The sequence below is a fragment of the Nerophis lumbriciformis genome, linkage group LG11 (genome assembly GCF_033978685.3).
Source record: "Nerophis lumbriciformis linkage group LG11, RoL_Nlum_v2.1, whole genome shotgun sequence".
Classification (NCBI taxonomy): domain Eukaryota; kingdom Metazoa; phylum Chordata; class Actinopteri; order Syngnathiformes; family Syngnathidae; genus Nerophis; species Nerophis lumbriciformis.
Window position 1 is genome coordinate 53,101,963 of NC_084558.2, and position 16,971 is coordinate 53,118,933.

Consider the following 16,971-nt stretch of genomic DNA (forward strand, 5'->3'; position numbering starts at 1 on the left):
ATTTCACATCAAATATTCCATATTCAAAGTTTTTTTGGGGGGGGAGTGTCATAAAAACAGGGGTTTCTTCAACCAAAATGGCATAAAACATAAAAAAAAAAACCTTTATAATGACAAATAACTCTGAAGTAGAAAAAAAAAATACAGTATATGACTTATTTTCAACATTTTGATGGCTGAGACCCTTTTGAGTCCCCCAGGACATAAAAGGTTTGTTCTGGTTTTGAAATGTAAAAATATGAAAATGTTTCAGAGTTGGCCCCCTGCTGTAAAAGAACCAAATAATCAACACGGCAAACAAAAAGTTATTGTGAGCCAACAAAGGCTTTCAGTGTTGAAAATGCTGAGGTCGGCACTTTTTTTGTTACGCTTTAAAAGCAAATCCACTCAAACCAAGTTTACTTTGGGGACTAAAAACTCAATAAAAAAACAAGTTGACTATCTTCTGAACTTTGGCCGTTCAAAGGCACGGCCACCTGTGATTGGTCGGCAGACTCGCACGCCCCCCCCGGGCTCCATGGTCCACCTTTAACCGCTCCCTCACTCCAGGCAAGACCAGGTCCCCCGCAGCCCAGGTGAACATGTCCGAGAAGGGAGCCTTCGACACCAACGTGGTGACCCTCACCAGGTTCGTGCTGGAGGAGGGCCGGAGGGCCCACGGCACCGGAGAGCTCACCAACCTGCTCAACTCCATCTGCACGGCGGTCAAAGCCATCTCTACTGCCGTCAGGAAGGCCGGCATCGCCAACCTGTGAGACCTTCTTCTTTCTTTCTTTCTTGCCTGGCAAAAACCATCGCAGTTTAGTCTCAAACCTTCTTCAGAAGGAAACCCTCAACGCACTAGACTGTTAGCATAAATCAAAAGTGTCCTAAGATTGCATTTTTCACCCCAAAACCGCCTGGATTCCAACATTACACCAAAAAAAACAATAATATGCAAATATTTTCGAAATTGCTGGTGAATGCTAAATGCTAACGTTAGCGTGCTAACAGTTAAAATGTGTCGAGTACTCCGTCATGTGACTATAAAGCATAAAAAACTAGCTTAAAGTTAAAAGTTAGCATGCTAATGCTAACATGCTAACAGTTAGCATGTGTCAAATACCAAGTTATGTGACTCTCAGGTGTTTGGCTGTAAAATTGGCCAGAAAAATTAACATGATAATGTGCTAAAATGTGCTCAAAAAGGTTGATTATGTCTTCTCATTCATATACTTTTCAAAAAATGCTAATGTTAGCATTCTGACAGTTAGCATATGTCAAGTACCAAGTAAAACTAGTATAAGGTGTTCGGCTGCTAGATTGGCCAGAAAAGTTAGCATGCTAATGTTAATATGCAAACATTTGCTCAAAAAGGTTGATTATGTCTTACCATTCATATACTTTTCAAAAAATGCTAATGTTAGCATTCTAACCGTTAGCATATGTCAAGTATCAAGTAAAATTAGTATAAGGTGTTCGGCTGCTAGATTGGCCAGAAAAGTTAGCATGCTGATGTTAATATGCTAAAATTTGCTCAAAAAGGTTGATTATGCCTTACCATTCATGTACTTTTCAAAAATGCTGACATTAGCATGCTAACAGTTAGAATGTGTTGAGTACTCCGTCATATGACTATAAAGCATGTAAAACTAGCTTAAAAAGTTAGCACGCTAATGCCAACATGCTAACAGTTAACGTGTGTCAAATACCAAGTTATGTGACTCTCAGGTGTTTGGTCGGTAAATTGGCCAGAAAAGTTAGCGTGCTAATGTTAATATGCAAAAATTTGCTCAAAAAGGTTGATTATGTCTTCTCATTCATATACTTTTCAAAAAATGCTAATGTTAGCATTCTAACAGTTAGCATATGTCAAGTACCAAGTAAAACTAGTATAAGGTGTTCGGCTGCTAGATTGGCCAGAAAAGTTAGCATGCTAATGTTAATATGCAAAAATTTGCTCAAAAAGGTTGATTATGTCTTCTCATTCATGTACTTTTCAAAAATGCTAGCGTTAGCATGCTAACAGTTAGAATGTGTCGAGTACTCCGTCATATGACTATAAAGCATGTAAAACTAGCTTAAAAAGTTAGCACGATAATACCAACATGCTAACAGTTAGCGTGTGTCAAACACCAAGTTATGTGACTCTCAGGTGTTTGGCTGTAAAATTGGCCAGAAAAATTAACATGTTAATGTGCTAAAATGTGCTCAAAAAGGTTGATTATGTCTTCTCATTCATATACTTTTCAAAAAATGCTAGTGTTAGCATTCTAACAGTTAGCATATGTCAAGTACCAAGTAAAACTAGTATAAGGTGTTCGGCTGCTGGATTGGCCAGAAAAGTTAGCATGCTAATGTTAATATGCAAACATTTGCTCAAAAAGGTTGATTATGTCTTACCATTCATATACTTTTCAAAAAATGCTAATGTTAGCATTCTAACCGTTAGCATATGTCAAGTATCAAGTAAAATTAGTATAAGGTGTTCGGCTGCTAGATTGGCCAGAAAAGTTAGCATGCTAATGTTAATATGCAAAAATTTGCTCAAAAAGGTTGATTATGCCTTACCATTCATATACTTTTCAAAAATGCTAGTGTTAGCATTCTAACAGTTAGCATATGTCAAGTACCAAGTAAAACTAGTATAAGGTGTTCGGCTGCTAGATTGGCCAGAAAAGTTAGCATGCTAATGTTAATATGCAAACATTTGCTCAAAAAGGTTGATTATGTCTTACCATTCATATACTTTTCAAAAATGCTAGTGTTAGCATTCTAACAGTTCGCATATGTCAAGTATCAAGTAAAATTAGTATAAGGTGTTCGGCTGCTAGATTGGCCAGAAAAGTTAGCATGCTGATGTTAATATGCTAAAATTTGCTCAAAAAGGTTGATTATGCCTTACCATTCATGTACTTTTCAAAAATGCTGACGTTAGCATGCTAACAGTTAGAATGTGTTGAGTACTCCGTCATATGACTATAAAGCATGTAAAACTAGCTTAAAAAGTTAGCACGCTAATGCCAACATGCTAACAGTTAACGTGTGTCAAATACCAAGTTATGTGACTCTCAGGTGTTTGGTCGGTAAATTGGCCAGAAAAGTTAGCGTGCTAATGTTAATATGCAAAAATTTGCTCAAAAAGGTTGATTATGTCTTCTCATTCATATACTTTTAAAAAAATGCTAATGTTAGCATTCTAACAGTTAGCATATGTCAAGTACCAAGTAAAATTAGTATAAGGTGTTCGGCTGCTAGATTGGCCAGAAAAGTTAGCATGCTAATGTTGATATGCAAAAATGTGCTCAAAAAGGTTGATTATGTCTTCTCATTTATATACTTTTCAAAAATGCTAACGTTAGCATGCTAACAGTTAACATGTGTCGAGTACTCCGTCATGTGACTATAAAGCAAAAAAAACTAGCTTAAAGTTAAAAGTTAGCATGCTAATGCTAACATGCTAACAGTTAGCATGTGTCAAATAGTTATGTGACTCTCAGGCGTTTGGTTGTAAAATTGGCCAGAAAAATTAACATGTTAATGTGCTAAAATGTGCTCAAAAAGGTTGATTTTGTCTTCTCATTCAAATACTTTAAAACAATGTATGCTAACATTAGCACGCTAACAGTTAGAATGTGTCAAGTACTCAGTCTTATGACTATAAAGCATGTAAAACTAGCATAAAAAGTTAGCATGCTAATGCTAACATGCTAACAGTTAGCGTGTGTCAAACACCAAGTTATGTGACTCTCAGGTGTTTGGCTGTAAAATTGGCCAGAAAAATTAACATGTTAATGTGCTAAAATGTGCTCAAAAAGGTTGATTATGCCTTACCATTCATATACTTTTCAAAAATGCTAGTGTTAGCATTCTAACAGTTAGCATATGTCAAGTACCAAGTAAAATTAGTATAAGGTGTTCGGCTGCTAGATTGGCCAGAAAAGTTAGCATGCTAATGTTAATATGCAAAAATTTGCTCAAAAAGGTTGATTATGTCTTCTCATTCATGTACTTTTCAAAAATGCTGACGTTAGCATGCTAACAGTTAGAATGTGTTGAGTACTCCGTCATACGACTATAAAGCATGTAAAACTAGCTTAAAAAGTTAGCACGCTAATGCTAACATGCTAACAGTTAGCGTGTGTCAAATACCAAGTTATGTGACTCTCAGGTGTTTGGCTGTATGATTGGCCTAAAAAATTAACATGTTAATGTGCTAAAATTTGCTCAAAATTTCAGGTGTTTGGCTGTATGATTGGCCTAAAAAATTAACATGTTAATGTGCTAAAATTTGCTCAAAAAGGTTGATTATGTCTTCTCATTCATATACTTTTCAAAAATGCTAATTTTAGCATGCTAGCTGTTAGCATATGTCAAGTACCAAGTAATATGAGTCTGAGGTGTTTGGCTGCTGGATTGGCCAGAAAAGTTAGCATGCTAATGTTAATATGCAAAAATTTGCTCAAAAAGGTTGATTATGTCTTACCATTCATGTACTTTTCAAAAATGCTAACGTTCGCATGCTAACAGTTAGAATGTGTCAAGTACTCAGTCTTATGACTATAAAGCATGTAAAACTAGCATAAAAAGTTAGCACGCTAATGCCAACATGCTAACAGTTAGCGTGTGTCAAACACCAAGTTATGTGACTCTCAGGTGTTTGGCTGTAAAATTGGCCAGAAAAATTAACATGTTAATGTGCTAAAATTTGCTCAAAAAGGTTGATTATGCCTTACCATTCATATACTTTTCAAAAATGCTAGTGTTAGCATTCTAACAGTTAGCATATGTCAAGTACCAAGTAAAATTAGTATAAGGTGTTCGGCTGCTAGATTGGCCAGAAAGGTTAGCATGCTAATGTTAATATGCAAAAATTTGCTCAAAAAGGTTGATTATGTCTTCTCATTCGTGTACTTTTCAAAAATGCTAGCGTTAGCATGCTAACAGTTAGAATGTGTCAAGTACTCAGTCTTATGACTATAAAGCATGTAAAACTAGCATAAAAAGTTAGCACGCTAATGCTAACATGCTAACAGTTAGCGTGTGTCAAATACCAAGTTATGTGACTCTCAGGTGTTTGGCTGTAAAATTGGCCAGAAAAATTAACATGTTAATGTGCTAACATGTGCTCAAAAAGGTTGATTATGTCTTCTCATTCATATACTTTTCAAAAAATGCTAATGTTAGCATTCTAACAGTTAGCATATGTCAAGTACCAAGTAAAATTAGTATAAGGTGTTCGGCTGCTAGATTGGCCAGAAAAGTTAGCATGCTAATGTTGATGTGCAAAAATTTGCTCAAAAAGGTTGATTATGTCTTCGCATTCATGTACTTTTCAAAAATGCTAATGTTAGCATGCTAACAGTTAGAATGTGTCGAGTACTCCGTCATATGACTATAAAGCATGTAAAACTAGCTCAAAAAGTTAGCACGCTAATGCCAACATGCTAACAGTTAGCGTGTGTCAACCACCAAGTTATGTGACTCTCAGGTGTTTGGCCGGTAAATTGGCCAGAAAAGTTAGCGTGCTAATGTCAATATGCTAAAATTTGCTCAAAAAGTTTGATTATGTCTTCTCATTCATATACTTTTCAAAAAATGCTAATGTTAGCATTCTAACCGTTAGCATATGTCAAGTACCAAGTAAAATTAGTATAAGGTGTTCGGCTGCTAGATTGGCCAGAAAAGTTAGCATGCTAATGTTGATATGCAAAAATTTGCTCAAAAAGGTTGATTATGTCTTCTCATTCATGTACTTTTCAAAAATGCTAGCGTTAGCATGCTAACAGTTAACATGTGTCGAGTACTCCGTCATGTGACTATAAAGCATAAAAAACTAGCTTAAAGTTAAAAGTTAGCATGCTAATGCTAACATGCTAACAGTTAGCATGTGTCAAATAGTTATGTGACTCTCAGGCGTTTGGTTGTAAAATTGGCCAGAAAAATTAACATGTTAATGTGCTAAAATGTGCTCAAAAAGGTTGATTATGTCTTCTCATTCAAATACTTTAAAACAATGTATGCTAACGTTAGCACGCTATCAGTTAGAATGTGTCAAGTACTCAGTCTTATGACTATAAAGCATGTAAAACTAGCATAAAAAGTTAGCACGCTAATGCTAACATGCTAACAGTTAGCGTGTGTCAAATACCAAGTTATGTGCCTCTCAGGTGTTTGGCTGTAAAAGTGGCCAGAAAAATTAACATGTTAATGTGCTAAAATGTGCTCAAAAAGGTTGATTATGTCTTCTCATTCATATACTTTTCAAAAAATGCTAATGTTAGCATTCTAACCGTTAGCATATGTCAAGTATCAAGTAAAATTAGTATAAGGTGTTCGGCTGCTAGATTGGCCAGAAAAGTTAGCATGCTAATGTTAATATGCAAAAGTTTGCTCAAAAAGGTTGATTATGTCTTCTCATTCATGTACTTTTCAAAAATGCTAACGTTAGCATGCTAACAGTTAGAATGTGTCGAGTACTCCGTCATATGACTATAAAGCATGTAAAACTAGCTCAAAAAGTTAGCACGCTAATGCCAACATGCTAACAGTTAGCGTGTGTCAACCACCAAGTTATGTGACTCTCAGGTGTTTGGCCGGTAAATTGGCCAGAAAAGTTAGCGTGCTAATGTCAATATGCTAAAATTTGCTCAAAAAGTTTGATTATGTCTTCTCATTCATATACTTTTCAAAAAATGCTAATGTTAGCATTCTAACCGTTAGCATATGTCAAGTACCAAGTAAAATTAGTATAAGGTGTTCGGCTGCTAGATTGGCCAGAAAAGTTAGCATGCTAATGTTGATATGCAAAAATTTGCTCAAAAAGGTTGATTATGTCTTCTCATTCATGTACTTTTCAAAAATGCTAGCGTTAGCATGCTAACAGTTAACATGTGTCGAGTACTCCGTCATGTGACTATAAAGCATAAAAAACTAGCTTAAAGTTAAAAGTTAGCATGCTAATGCTAACATGCTAACAGTTAGCATGTGTCAAATAGTTATGTGACTCTCAGGCGTTTGGTTGTAAAATTGGCCAGAAAAATTAACATGTTAATGTGCTAAAATGTGCTCAAAAAGGTTGATTATGTCTTCTCATTCAAATACTTTAAAACAATGTATGCTAACGTTAGCACGCTATCAGTTAGAATGTGTCAAGTACTCAGTCTTATGACTATAAAGCATGTAAAACTAGCATAAAAAGTTAGCACGCTAATGCTAACATGCTAACAGTTAGCGTGTGTCAAATACCAAGTTATGTGCCTCTCAGGTGTTTGGCTGTAAAAGTGGCCAGAAAAATTAACATGTTAATGTGCTAAAATGTGCTCAAAAAGGTTGATTATGTCTTCTCATTCATATACTTTTCAAAAAATGCTAATGTTAGCATTCTAACCGTTAGCATATGTCAAGTATCAAGTAAAATTAGTATAAGGTGTTCGGCTGCTAGATTGGCCAGAAAAGTTAGCATGCTAATGTTAATATGCAAAAGTTTGCTCAAAAAGGTTGATTATGTCTTCTCATTCATGTACTTTTCAAAAATGCTAACGTTAGCATGCTAACAGTTAGAATGTGTCGAGTACTCCGTCATGTGACTATAAAGCATGTAAAACTAGCTTAAAAACTTAGCACGCTAATGCCAACATGCTAACAGTTAGCGTGTGTCAACCACCAAGTTATGTGACTCTCAGGTGTTTGGCCGGTAAATTGGCCAGAAAAGTTAGCGTGCTAATGTCAATATGCTAAAATTTGCTCAAAAAGGTTGATTATGTCTTGCCATTCATATACTTTTCAATAATGCAAACGTTAGCATGCTAACAGTTAGAATGTGTCGAGTATTCCGTCATATGACTATAAAGTATGTAAAACTAGCTTAAAAGGTTAGCACGTTAGTGTTAGCATGTTAGCATGCTAATGTTAACATGCTAACATCTAGTATGTGTCAAGTACCAAGTAATATGACTGAGGTGCACGATTGAAAAATTGTCTAAAAAAGTTAGCATGCTAATTTTGACATACTGGCATGCTAATGTCTACATGCTAACAGCTAGCATGTGTCAAGTACCAAGATTTATGACTGAGGTGTATTTTGCAAAATTGGCTAAAGAAGTTAGCACGTTAATATTAGCATGTTAATTTTAACATGCTAACAGCTAGCATGTGTCACGTACCAAAGAATATGACTCTGAGGTGTATTTTGCAAAATTGGCTAAAAAGGTTAGCACGTTAGTGTTAGTATGTTAGCATGCTAATGTTATCATGCTAACATCTAGTATGTGTCAAGTACCAAGTATTATGACTCTGAGGTGTATTTTGCAAAATTGGCTAAAAAGGTTAGCACGTTAGTGTTAGTATGTTAGCATGCTAATGTTAACATGCTAACATCTAGTATGTGTCAAGTACCAAGTAATATGACTGAGGTGCACGATTGAAAAATTGCCTAAAAAAGTTAGCATGCTAATTTTGACATAGTGGCATGCTAATGTCTACATGCTAACAGCTAGCATGTGTCAAGTTCCAAGATGTATGACTCTGAGGTGTATTTGGCAAAATTGGCTAAAGAAGTTAGCACGTTAATATTAGCATGTTAATTTTAACATGCTAACAGCTAGTATGTGTCACGTACCAAGGAATATGACTCTGAGGTGTATTTTGCAAAATTGGCTAAAGAAGTTAGCATGTTAGCATGCTAATGTTAACATGCTAACATCTAGCATGTGTCAAGTACCAAGTAATATGACTCTGAGGTGCACGATTGAAAAATTGTCTAAAAAAAGTTAGCATGCTAATGTTAACATGCTAACTTCTAGCATGTGTCAAGTACTAAGTAATATGACTCTGAGGTGCACGATTGAAAAATTGGCTAAAAAAGTTAGCATGCTAAAAACTAGCATGTGTCACGTACCAAGTATTTTGACTCTGCGGTGTACTTTGCAAAACTGGCTAAACAAGTTAGCATGTTAATGTTAGCATGCTAATTTTACCATGCTAACAGCTAGTATGTGTCAAGTACCAAGATTTATGACTCTGATGTGTATTTTACAAAATTGGCTTAAAAAGTTAGCATGTTAATTTTAGCATGTTAGCATGCTAAGCTACAACACGTTTCTTATGAGACACTCGCTTCACCAAACGTGACCTAAAATGGCTGAAATCAACGTCCGCAGGTATGGCATCGCCGGTAGCACCAACGTGACGGGAGACCAGGTGAAGAAGCTGGACGTCCTCTCCAACGACCTGGTCATCAACATGATCAAGTCCTCCTTCACGTCCTGCGTGCTGGTGTCCGAGGAAGACGAGCGGGCCATCGTGGTGGAGCCGGACCGAAGGGTAAGGGCCATGCAGGCACCTCCCGCTATATGGAGAGGGTTGGAGTCATGGAGGTGTTCCTCCACCAGGGCAAGTACATCGTCTGCTTCGACCCTCTGGATGGTTCCTCCAATATCGACTGCCTGGTCTCCATCGGAACCATCTTCGCCATCTACAAGAAGGTGAGCGCGGACGCCGGACGCTGTTTCATTGCGGTGTGGTGACACGCTTCCTCCGGCAGACCACGGACGACGAGCCCAACGAGAAGGACGCCCTGCAGCCCGGGAGGAACCTGGTGGCGGCGGGCTACGCTCTGTACGGCAGCGCCACCATGATGGTCCTGTCCACCGGCCAGGGAGTGGACTGCTTCATGCTGGACCCGGTAGGAGCCGTGTGGGGTGTGGCCGTGGTGGCAAGTCACGTGGTGCTTTGCTCCTCCAGGCCATCGGGGAGTTCATCCTGGTGGACCGAGACGTGAAGATCAAGAAGAAGGGGAAGATCTACAGCTTGAACGAAGGCTACGCCCAACATTTTTACCCTGACGTGACCGAGTACCTCCAGAAGAAGAAGTACCCCGAGGTAAGTCCACCGCCTCCTCGTGTTGGGATGGCCAGGTGACGGAGAGGATCTGTTTCTTTCAAGGACGGCTCCGCTCCTTATGGAAGTCGTTACGTGGGCTCCATGGTCGCTGACGTCCATCGCACTCTGGTCTACGGCGGCATCTTCCTCTACCCCGCCAATGTGAAGAGTCCAAAGGGGAAGGTGAGAAAGTATTTCTTGGTAACTTTCAACCACTGTAACCGCCTCCGTGCTAAGAGTCAGCGTAACATCAGTGCCAAGTCACTACAAGGTAACGCTTACATCAGCATAGCATCCATGTAGCAGTTGTAACATCCGTGTAATGGCACTGTAACATTATGCAACACACTGGAATGCCTCTGTTACATCAGTGTAACATCAGTGTAACATCAGTGTAACATTAAGTAACAGTCACCGAGTGGCCCTGTTACAGCATTGTAACACCAGTGTAACATCATTGTAACATCAGTGTAACATTAAGTAACACTCAACGAGTAGCCCTGTTACAACATTGTAACATCGGTGTGACATTAAGTAACACTCACAGAGTGGCCCTGTTACAGCATTGTAACATCGGTGTAACATTAAGTAACACTCAACGAGTGGCCCCCGTCACAGCATTGTAACATGGGTGTAACATTAAGTAACACTCAACGAGTGGCCCCGTTACAGCATTGTAACATCAGTGTAACATTAAGTAACACTCAACGAGTGGCCCCCCGTTACAGCATTGTAACATGGGTGTAACATTAAGTAACACTCAACGAGTGGCCCCGTTACAGCATTGTAACATCGGTGTAACATTAAGTAACACTCAACGAGTGGCCCTGTTACAGCATTGTAACATCAGTGTAACATCATTGTAACATCAGTGTAACATTAAGTAACACTGAACGAGTGGCCCCGTTACAGCATTGTAACATCGGTGTAACATTAAGTAACACTCAACGAGTGGCCCCGTTACAGCATTGTAACATCGGTGTAACATTAAGTAACACTCAACGAGTGGCCCCGTTACGGCATTGTAACATCGGTGTAACATTAAGTAACACTCACCGAGTGGCCCCGTTACAGCATTGTAACATCGGTGTAACATTAAGTAACACTCAACGAGTGGCCCCGTTACAGCATTGTAACATGGGTGTAACATTAAGCAACACTCAACGAGTGGCCCTGTTACAGCATTGTAACATCAGTGTAACATCATTGTAACATCAGTGTAACATTAAGTAACACTCACCGAGTGGCCCCGTTACAGCATTGTAACATCGGTGTAACATTAAGTAACACTCAACGAGTGGCCCCCGTTACAGCATTGTAACATGGGTGTAACATTAAGTAACACTCAACGAGTGGCCCTGTTACAGCATTGTAGCATCGGTGTAACATTAAGTAACACTCACCGAGTGGCCCCGTTACAGCATTGTAACATCGGTGTAACATTAAGTAACACTCACCGAGTGGCCCCGTTACAGCATTGTAACATCGGTGTAACATTAAGTAACACTCAACAGAATGTCCTTGTTATATCATTGTAACATCAAGTAACACTCAACGGAATGTCCTTGCTATATCATTGTAACATCGGTGTAACATAGGTGTAATGTAATTATGTAACACACAGTGGAATGCCCTTGTTACATCATTGTAACATCAGTGTAAAGCTCAACTGAATGTCCTTGTCATATCATTGTAACGTCGGTGTAACATGGGGTACTGTAATTATGTAACACACATCGGAATGTCCATGTTACATTATTGTAACTGGGACCAGTTGTAATGGCACTGTAACAGTATGCAACACACAGTGGAATGCCCCTGTTACATCATTGTAACATCAGTGTAACATTAAGTAGCACTCAACGGAATGTCCTTGCTATATCGTTGTAACATCGGTGTGGCATACGTGTGATGTAAATATGTAACACGCATTGGAATGCCCCTGTTACATAATTGTAACATCAGTGTAACATTAAGTATCACTCACTAAGTATCACTGTAATCCGCACTGGACTGTCCCTACTACATCACTGTAACATCGGTGTAACATTAAGTAAGACTCGACGGAATGTCCTTGTTGTATAATTGTAACATCGGTGTAACATAGGTGTAATGTTATTATGCAACACACATTGGAATGTGCCTGTTACATTATTGTTACAGGTTCCAATTGTAATGGTACTGTAACATTGTGTAATTCATTATGTAACATTATGTAACACGCACTGGAATGTCCTTATTACATCACCGTAACATTGGAGTAACATAAGCGTAATAGCACTGTAACATTGGGTAACACCCATTGGAACGTCGCTGTTACATCATGCTATAATCAGTTCAACAATAGTGTAATGAAACTATAAAATTATCCAGCACACATTGGAATATTCCTGTAACATCAGTGTAACATACGTGTAATGGCATAGTAACATTATGCAACACACATTGGAATGTCCTTTTACATCATTATAACGCCGGTGTAATGGCACTGTAACAGTAACCCACATTGGAATGCCCTGTTACATCATTGTAACACTGGTGTAACATAAGTGTAATGGAACTGTAACATTATGTAACACACATTGGAATGTCCCTATTACATCATTGTAACATAGGTGTAATGGCACTGTAACATGTCTGTAACACACATTGGAATGTCCCAGTTACATCACTGTAACATTGGTGTAACATAGGCGTAATGGCACTTCAACAATATGTAACACACATTGGCATGTCCCTGTTACATCATTGTGACATCCATGTACTATCAGTGCTGTAACATTATGTAACACTCATTGGAATGTCCCTGTTACATTTTTGTAACATTGGTGTAACATGAGCGTCATGACACTGTAACTATATGTACCACACACTGGAATGTCCCTGTTACATTATTGTAACATTGTTGTAATGGCACTGTAACATTATGCAACACACATTGGAATGTCCCTGTTACATTTTTGTAACATCGGTGTAACATGAGCGTACTGGCACTGTAACACCATGTGACACACACTAGAATGTCCCCGTTACATCACTGTAACATTGGTGTAATGTCATTGTAACACCATGTAACACACACTGGAATGTCCCCGTTATATCACCGTGACATTGGTGTACTAGCACTCTAACACCATGTTACACACTGGAATGTCCCTGTTACATCACTGTAACATTGGTGTACGGGCACTGTAACATTATGCAACACACATTGGAATGTCCCTGTTACATTTTTGTAACATCGGTTTAACATGAACGTACTGGCACTGTAACACCATGTGACACACACTAGAATGTCCCCGTTACATCACTGTAATATTGGTGCAATGGCATTGCAACACCATGTAACACGCACTGGAATGTCCCCGTTATATCACCGTAACATTGGTGTAGTAGCACTCTAACACCATGTTACACACTGGAATGTCCCTGTTACATCACTGTAACATTGGTGTACGGGCACTGTAACATTATGCAACACACATTGGAATGTCCCTGTTACATTTTTGTAACATCGGTGTAACATGAGCGTACTGGCACTGTAACACCATGTGACACACACTAGAATGTCCCCGTTACATCACTGTAACATTGGTGTAATGTCATTGTAACACCATGTAACACACACTGGAATGTCCCTGTTATATCACCGTAACATTGGTGTACTAGCACTCTAACACCATGTTACACACTGGAATGTCCCTGTTACATCACTGTAACATTGGTGTACGGGCACTGTAACATTATGCAACACACACTGGAATGTCCCTGTTACATTTTTGTAACATCGGTTTAACATGAACGTACTGGCACTGTAACACCATGTGACACACACTAGAATGTCCCTGTTACATTATTGTAACATTGTTGTAATGGCAGTGTAACATTATGCAACACACATTGGAATATCCCTGTTACATTTTTGTAACATCGGTGTAACATGAGCGTACTGGCACTGTAACACCATGTGACACACACTAGAATGTCCCCGTCACATCACTGTAACATTGGTGTAATGTCATTGTAACACCATGTAACACACACTGGAATATCCCTGTTATATCACCGTGACATTGGTGTAGTAGCACTCTAACACCATGTTACACACTGGAATGTCCCTGTTACATCACTGTAACATTGGTGTACGGGCACTGTAACATTATGCAACACACATTGGAATGTCCCTGTTACATTTTTGTAACATCGGTGTAACATGAGCGTACTGGCACTGTAACACCATGTGACACACACTAGAATGTCCCCGTTACATCACTGTAACATTGGTGTAATGTCATTGTAACACCATGTAACACACACTAGAATGTCCCTGTTATATCACCGTAACATTGGTGTACTAGCACTCTAACACCATGTTACACACTGGAATGTCCCCGTTACATCACTGTAACATTGGTGTACGGGCACTGTAACATTATGCAACACACACTGGAATGTCCCTGTTACATTTTTGTAACATCGGTTTAACCATGTGACACACACTAGAATGTCCCCGTTACATCACTGTAACATTGGTGTGATGTCATTGTAACACCATGTAACACACACTAGAATGTCCCTGTTATATCACCGTAACATTGGTGTACTAGCACTCTAACACCATGTTACACACTGGAATGTCCCTGTTACATCACTGTAACATTGGTGTACGGGCACTGTAACATTATGCAACACACATTGGAATGTCCCTGTTACATTTTTGTAACATCGGTTTAACATGAACGTACTGGCACTGTAACACCATGTGACACACACTAGAATGTCCCTGTCACATCACTGTAACATTGGTGTAATGTCATTGTAACACCATGTAACACACACTGGAATATCCCTGTTATATCACCGTGACATTGGTGTACTAGCACTCTAACACCATGTTACACACTGGAATGTCCCTGTTACATCACTGTAACATTGGTGTACGGGCACTGTAACATTATGCAACACACACTGGAATGTCCCTGTTACATTTTTGTAACATCGGTGTAACATGAGCGTACTGGCACTGTAACACCATGTGACACACACTAGAATGTCCCCGTTATATCACCGTAACATTGGTGTACTAGCACTCTAACACCATGTTACACACTGGAATGTCCCTGTTACATCACTGTAACATTGGTGTACGGGCACTGTAACATTATGCAACACACATTGGAATGTCCCTGTTACATTTTTGTAACATCGGTGTAACATGAGCGTACTGGCACTGTAACACCATGTAACACACACTAGAATGTCCCTGTCACATCACCGTAACATTGGTGTAATGTCATTGTAACACCATGTAACACGCACTGGAATGTCCCCGTTATATCACCGTAACATTGGTGTACTAGCACTCTAACACCATGTTACACACTGGAATGTCCCTGTTACATCACTGTAACATTGGTGTACGGGCACTGTAACATTATGCAACACACATTGGAATGTCCCTGTTACATTTTTGTAACATCGGTGTAACATGAGCGTACTGGCACTGTAACACCATGTGACACACACTAGAATGTCCCTGTCACATCACCGTAACATTGGTGTAATGTCATTGTAACACCATGTAACACGCGCTGGAATGTCCCTGTTATATCACCGTAACATTGGTGTACTAGCACTCTAACACCATGTTACACACTGGAATGTCCCTGTTACATCACTGCAACATTGGTGTACGGGCACTGTAACATTATGCAACACACACTGGAATGTCCCTGTTACATTTTTGTAACATCGGTTTAACATGAACGTACTGGCACTGTAACACCATGTGACACACACTAGAATGTCCCCGTTACATCACTGTAACATTGGTGCAATGGCATTGCGACACCATGTAACACGCACCGGAATGTCCCCGTTATATCACCGTAACATTGGTCTACTGGCACTCTAGCACCATGCAACACACACACTGGAATGTACACCACTGTAACATTGGTGTAACATTATGTAACACACATTGGAATGTCTCTCTTCCGCCATTGTAACATTGGTGCAACATAAGTTTAATGGTACTGTAACATTATGCAACACATATCGGAATGTCCCCGTTACATTATTGTAACATCGGTGTAACATAAGTGTAATGGCACTGTAACATTATGTATGAAATGCCTCGTTACATCCCTGTGGTGTAGGCCAGAACAATTTTGTCACATCAATGTTTAAACTTTATTGCCTCTCTAACGTTATGTAGCAGACAATAGAATGTCCTTGTTACATAACTGTGACATCCCGGCGTAACGGTACTGTAACGACCAATGTTACTGTGACCTGTTACGTCACCACAGCATCAGTGTAACACCACTGTAGCTAGCATGATGAAGTGTAAAGCCTTGACTGGTGTTAGAGTCCAAGGAGTTCTCCTCATTCAAGCACCATGCGCACCGTAACCTTCCACCGTGTAACCGCACCGTCGCCCGACTCTGAGGCCCTTGTAACGCGTCTCTCAGCTGCGGCTGCTGTACGAGTGCAACCCCATGGCGTTCATCATGGAGCAGGCGGGCGGCATGGCCACCACGGGCGCCGCCAACGTGCTGGACATCCAGCCCAGTAACATCCACCAGAGGGTGCCCGTGGTCCTGGGCTCACCTGACGACGTGCAGGAGTACATCTCCATCTACAGGAAGCACCATCCCTGAGGTGAAGCCCAGAACGTCTCATAAAGGCCCAGAACGTTTTCTTTGTGCTGATCTTCATTTGGTTTTTTCTGGGTTTGTAGGTCTTCTTCTCAGTCTTCTCAGTCCTTCCACTGCACTGAAACCGCCACCAAGCAACTTTAGGACTCACACATTTTGACTCGGGGGTTCATTTGCTCGCTTGACATCCATTTATTAAAAAAAGAACAAGAAAAAGTTTGTCATGCGTCGTTCTTGGATGCCAAACTTATCCGGACTGTTCTAGGGTGAAAGTGTAAAAGGCAGCATGTGTGATGGTATGGGGGTGTATTAGTGGCCAAGACTTGGGTAACTTACACATCTGTGAAGGCACCATTAATGCTGAAAGGTACATACAGGTTTTGGAGCAATCCAAGCAACGTTACCATGGACGCCCCTGCTTATTTCAGCAAAACGATGCCAAGCCACGCGT

The 16,971-nt window shown here is 39.7% G+C and overlaps 1 protein-coding gene across 1 annotated transcript; it reads left to right on the forward strand.

Annotated features, from left to right (window-relative positions):
- Positions 1-537: 537 nt before the first annotated feature.
- LOC133610223 (fructose-1,6-bisphosphatase 1-like) lies at positions 538-16,739 on the forward strand. Its single transcript, XM_061966345.1, has 8 exons — positions 538-751; positions 9,141-9,303; positions 9,372-9,464; positions 9,524-9,664; positions 9,724-9,861; positions 9,925-10,044; positions 16,335-16,524; positions 16,604-16,739. The coding sequence occupies exons 1-7, from the start codon at positions 582-584 to the stop codon at positions 16,521-16,523; spliced, it is 1,014 nt and encodes a 337-aa protein (XP_061822329.1). The 5' UTR covers positions 538-581; the 3' UTR covers position 16,524; positions 16,604-16,739.
- The last annotated feature ends 232 nt before the right edge of the window (positions 16,740-16,971 follow it).

Bases quoted from the DNA above. Each gene is read 5' to 3' on its own strand.
- LOC133610223 (XM_061966345.1), top strand. From the start codon at position 582: ATGTCCGAGAAGGGAGCCTTCGACACCAACGTGGTGACCCTCACCAGG. The intron at 9,304-9,371 runs GTAAGGGCCATG...TTCCTCCACCAG, and splicing joins TGGTGGAGCCGGACCGAAGG to GGCAAGTACATCGTCTGCTT. The intron at 9,862-9,924 runs GTAAGTCCACCG...GTTTCTTTCAAG, and splicing joins AGAAGAAGAAGTACCCCGAG to GACGGCTCCGCTCCTTATGG.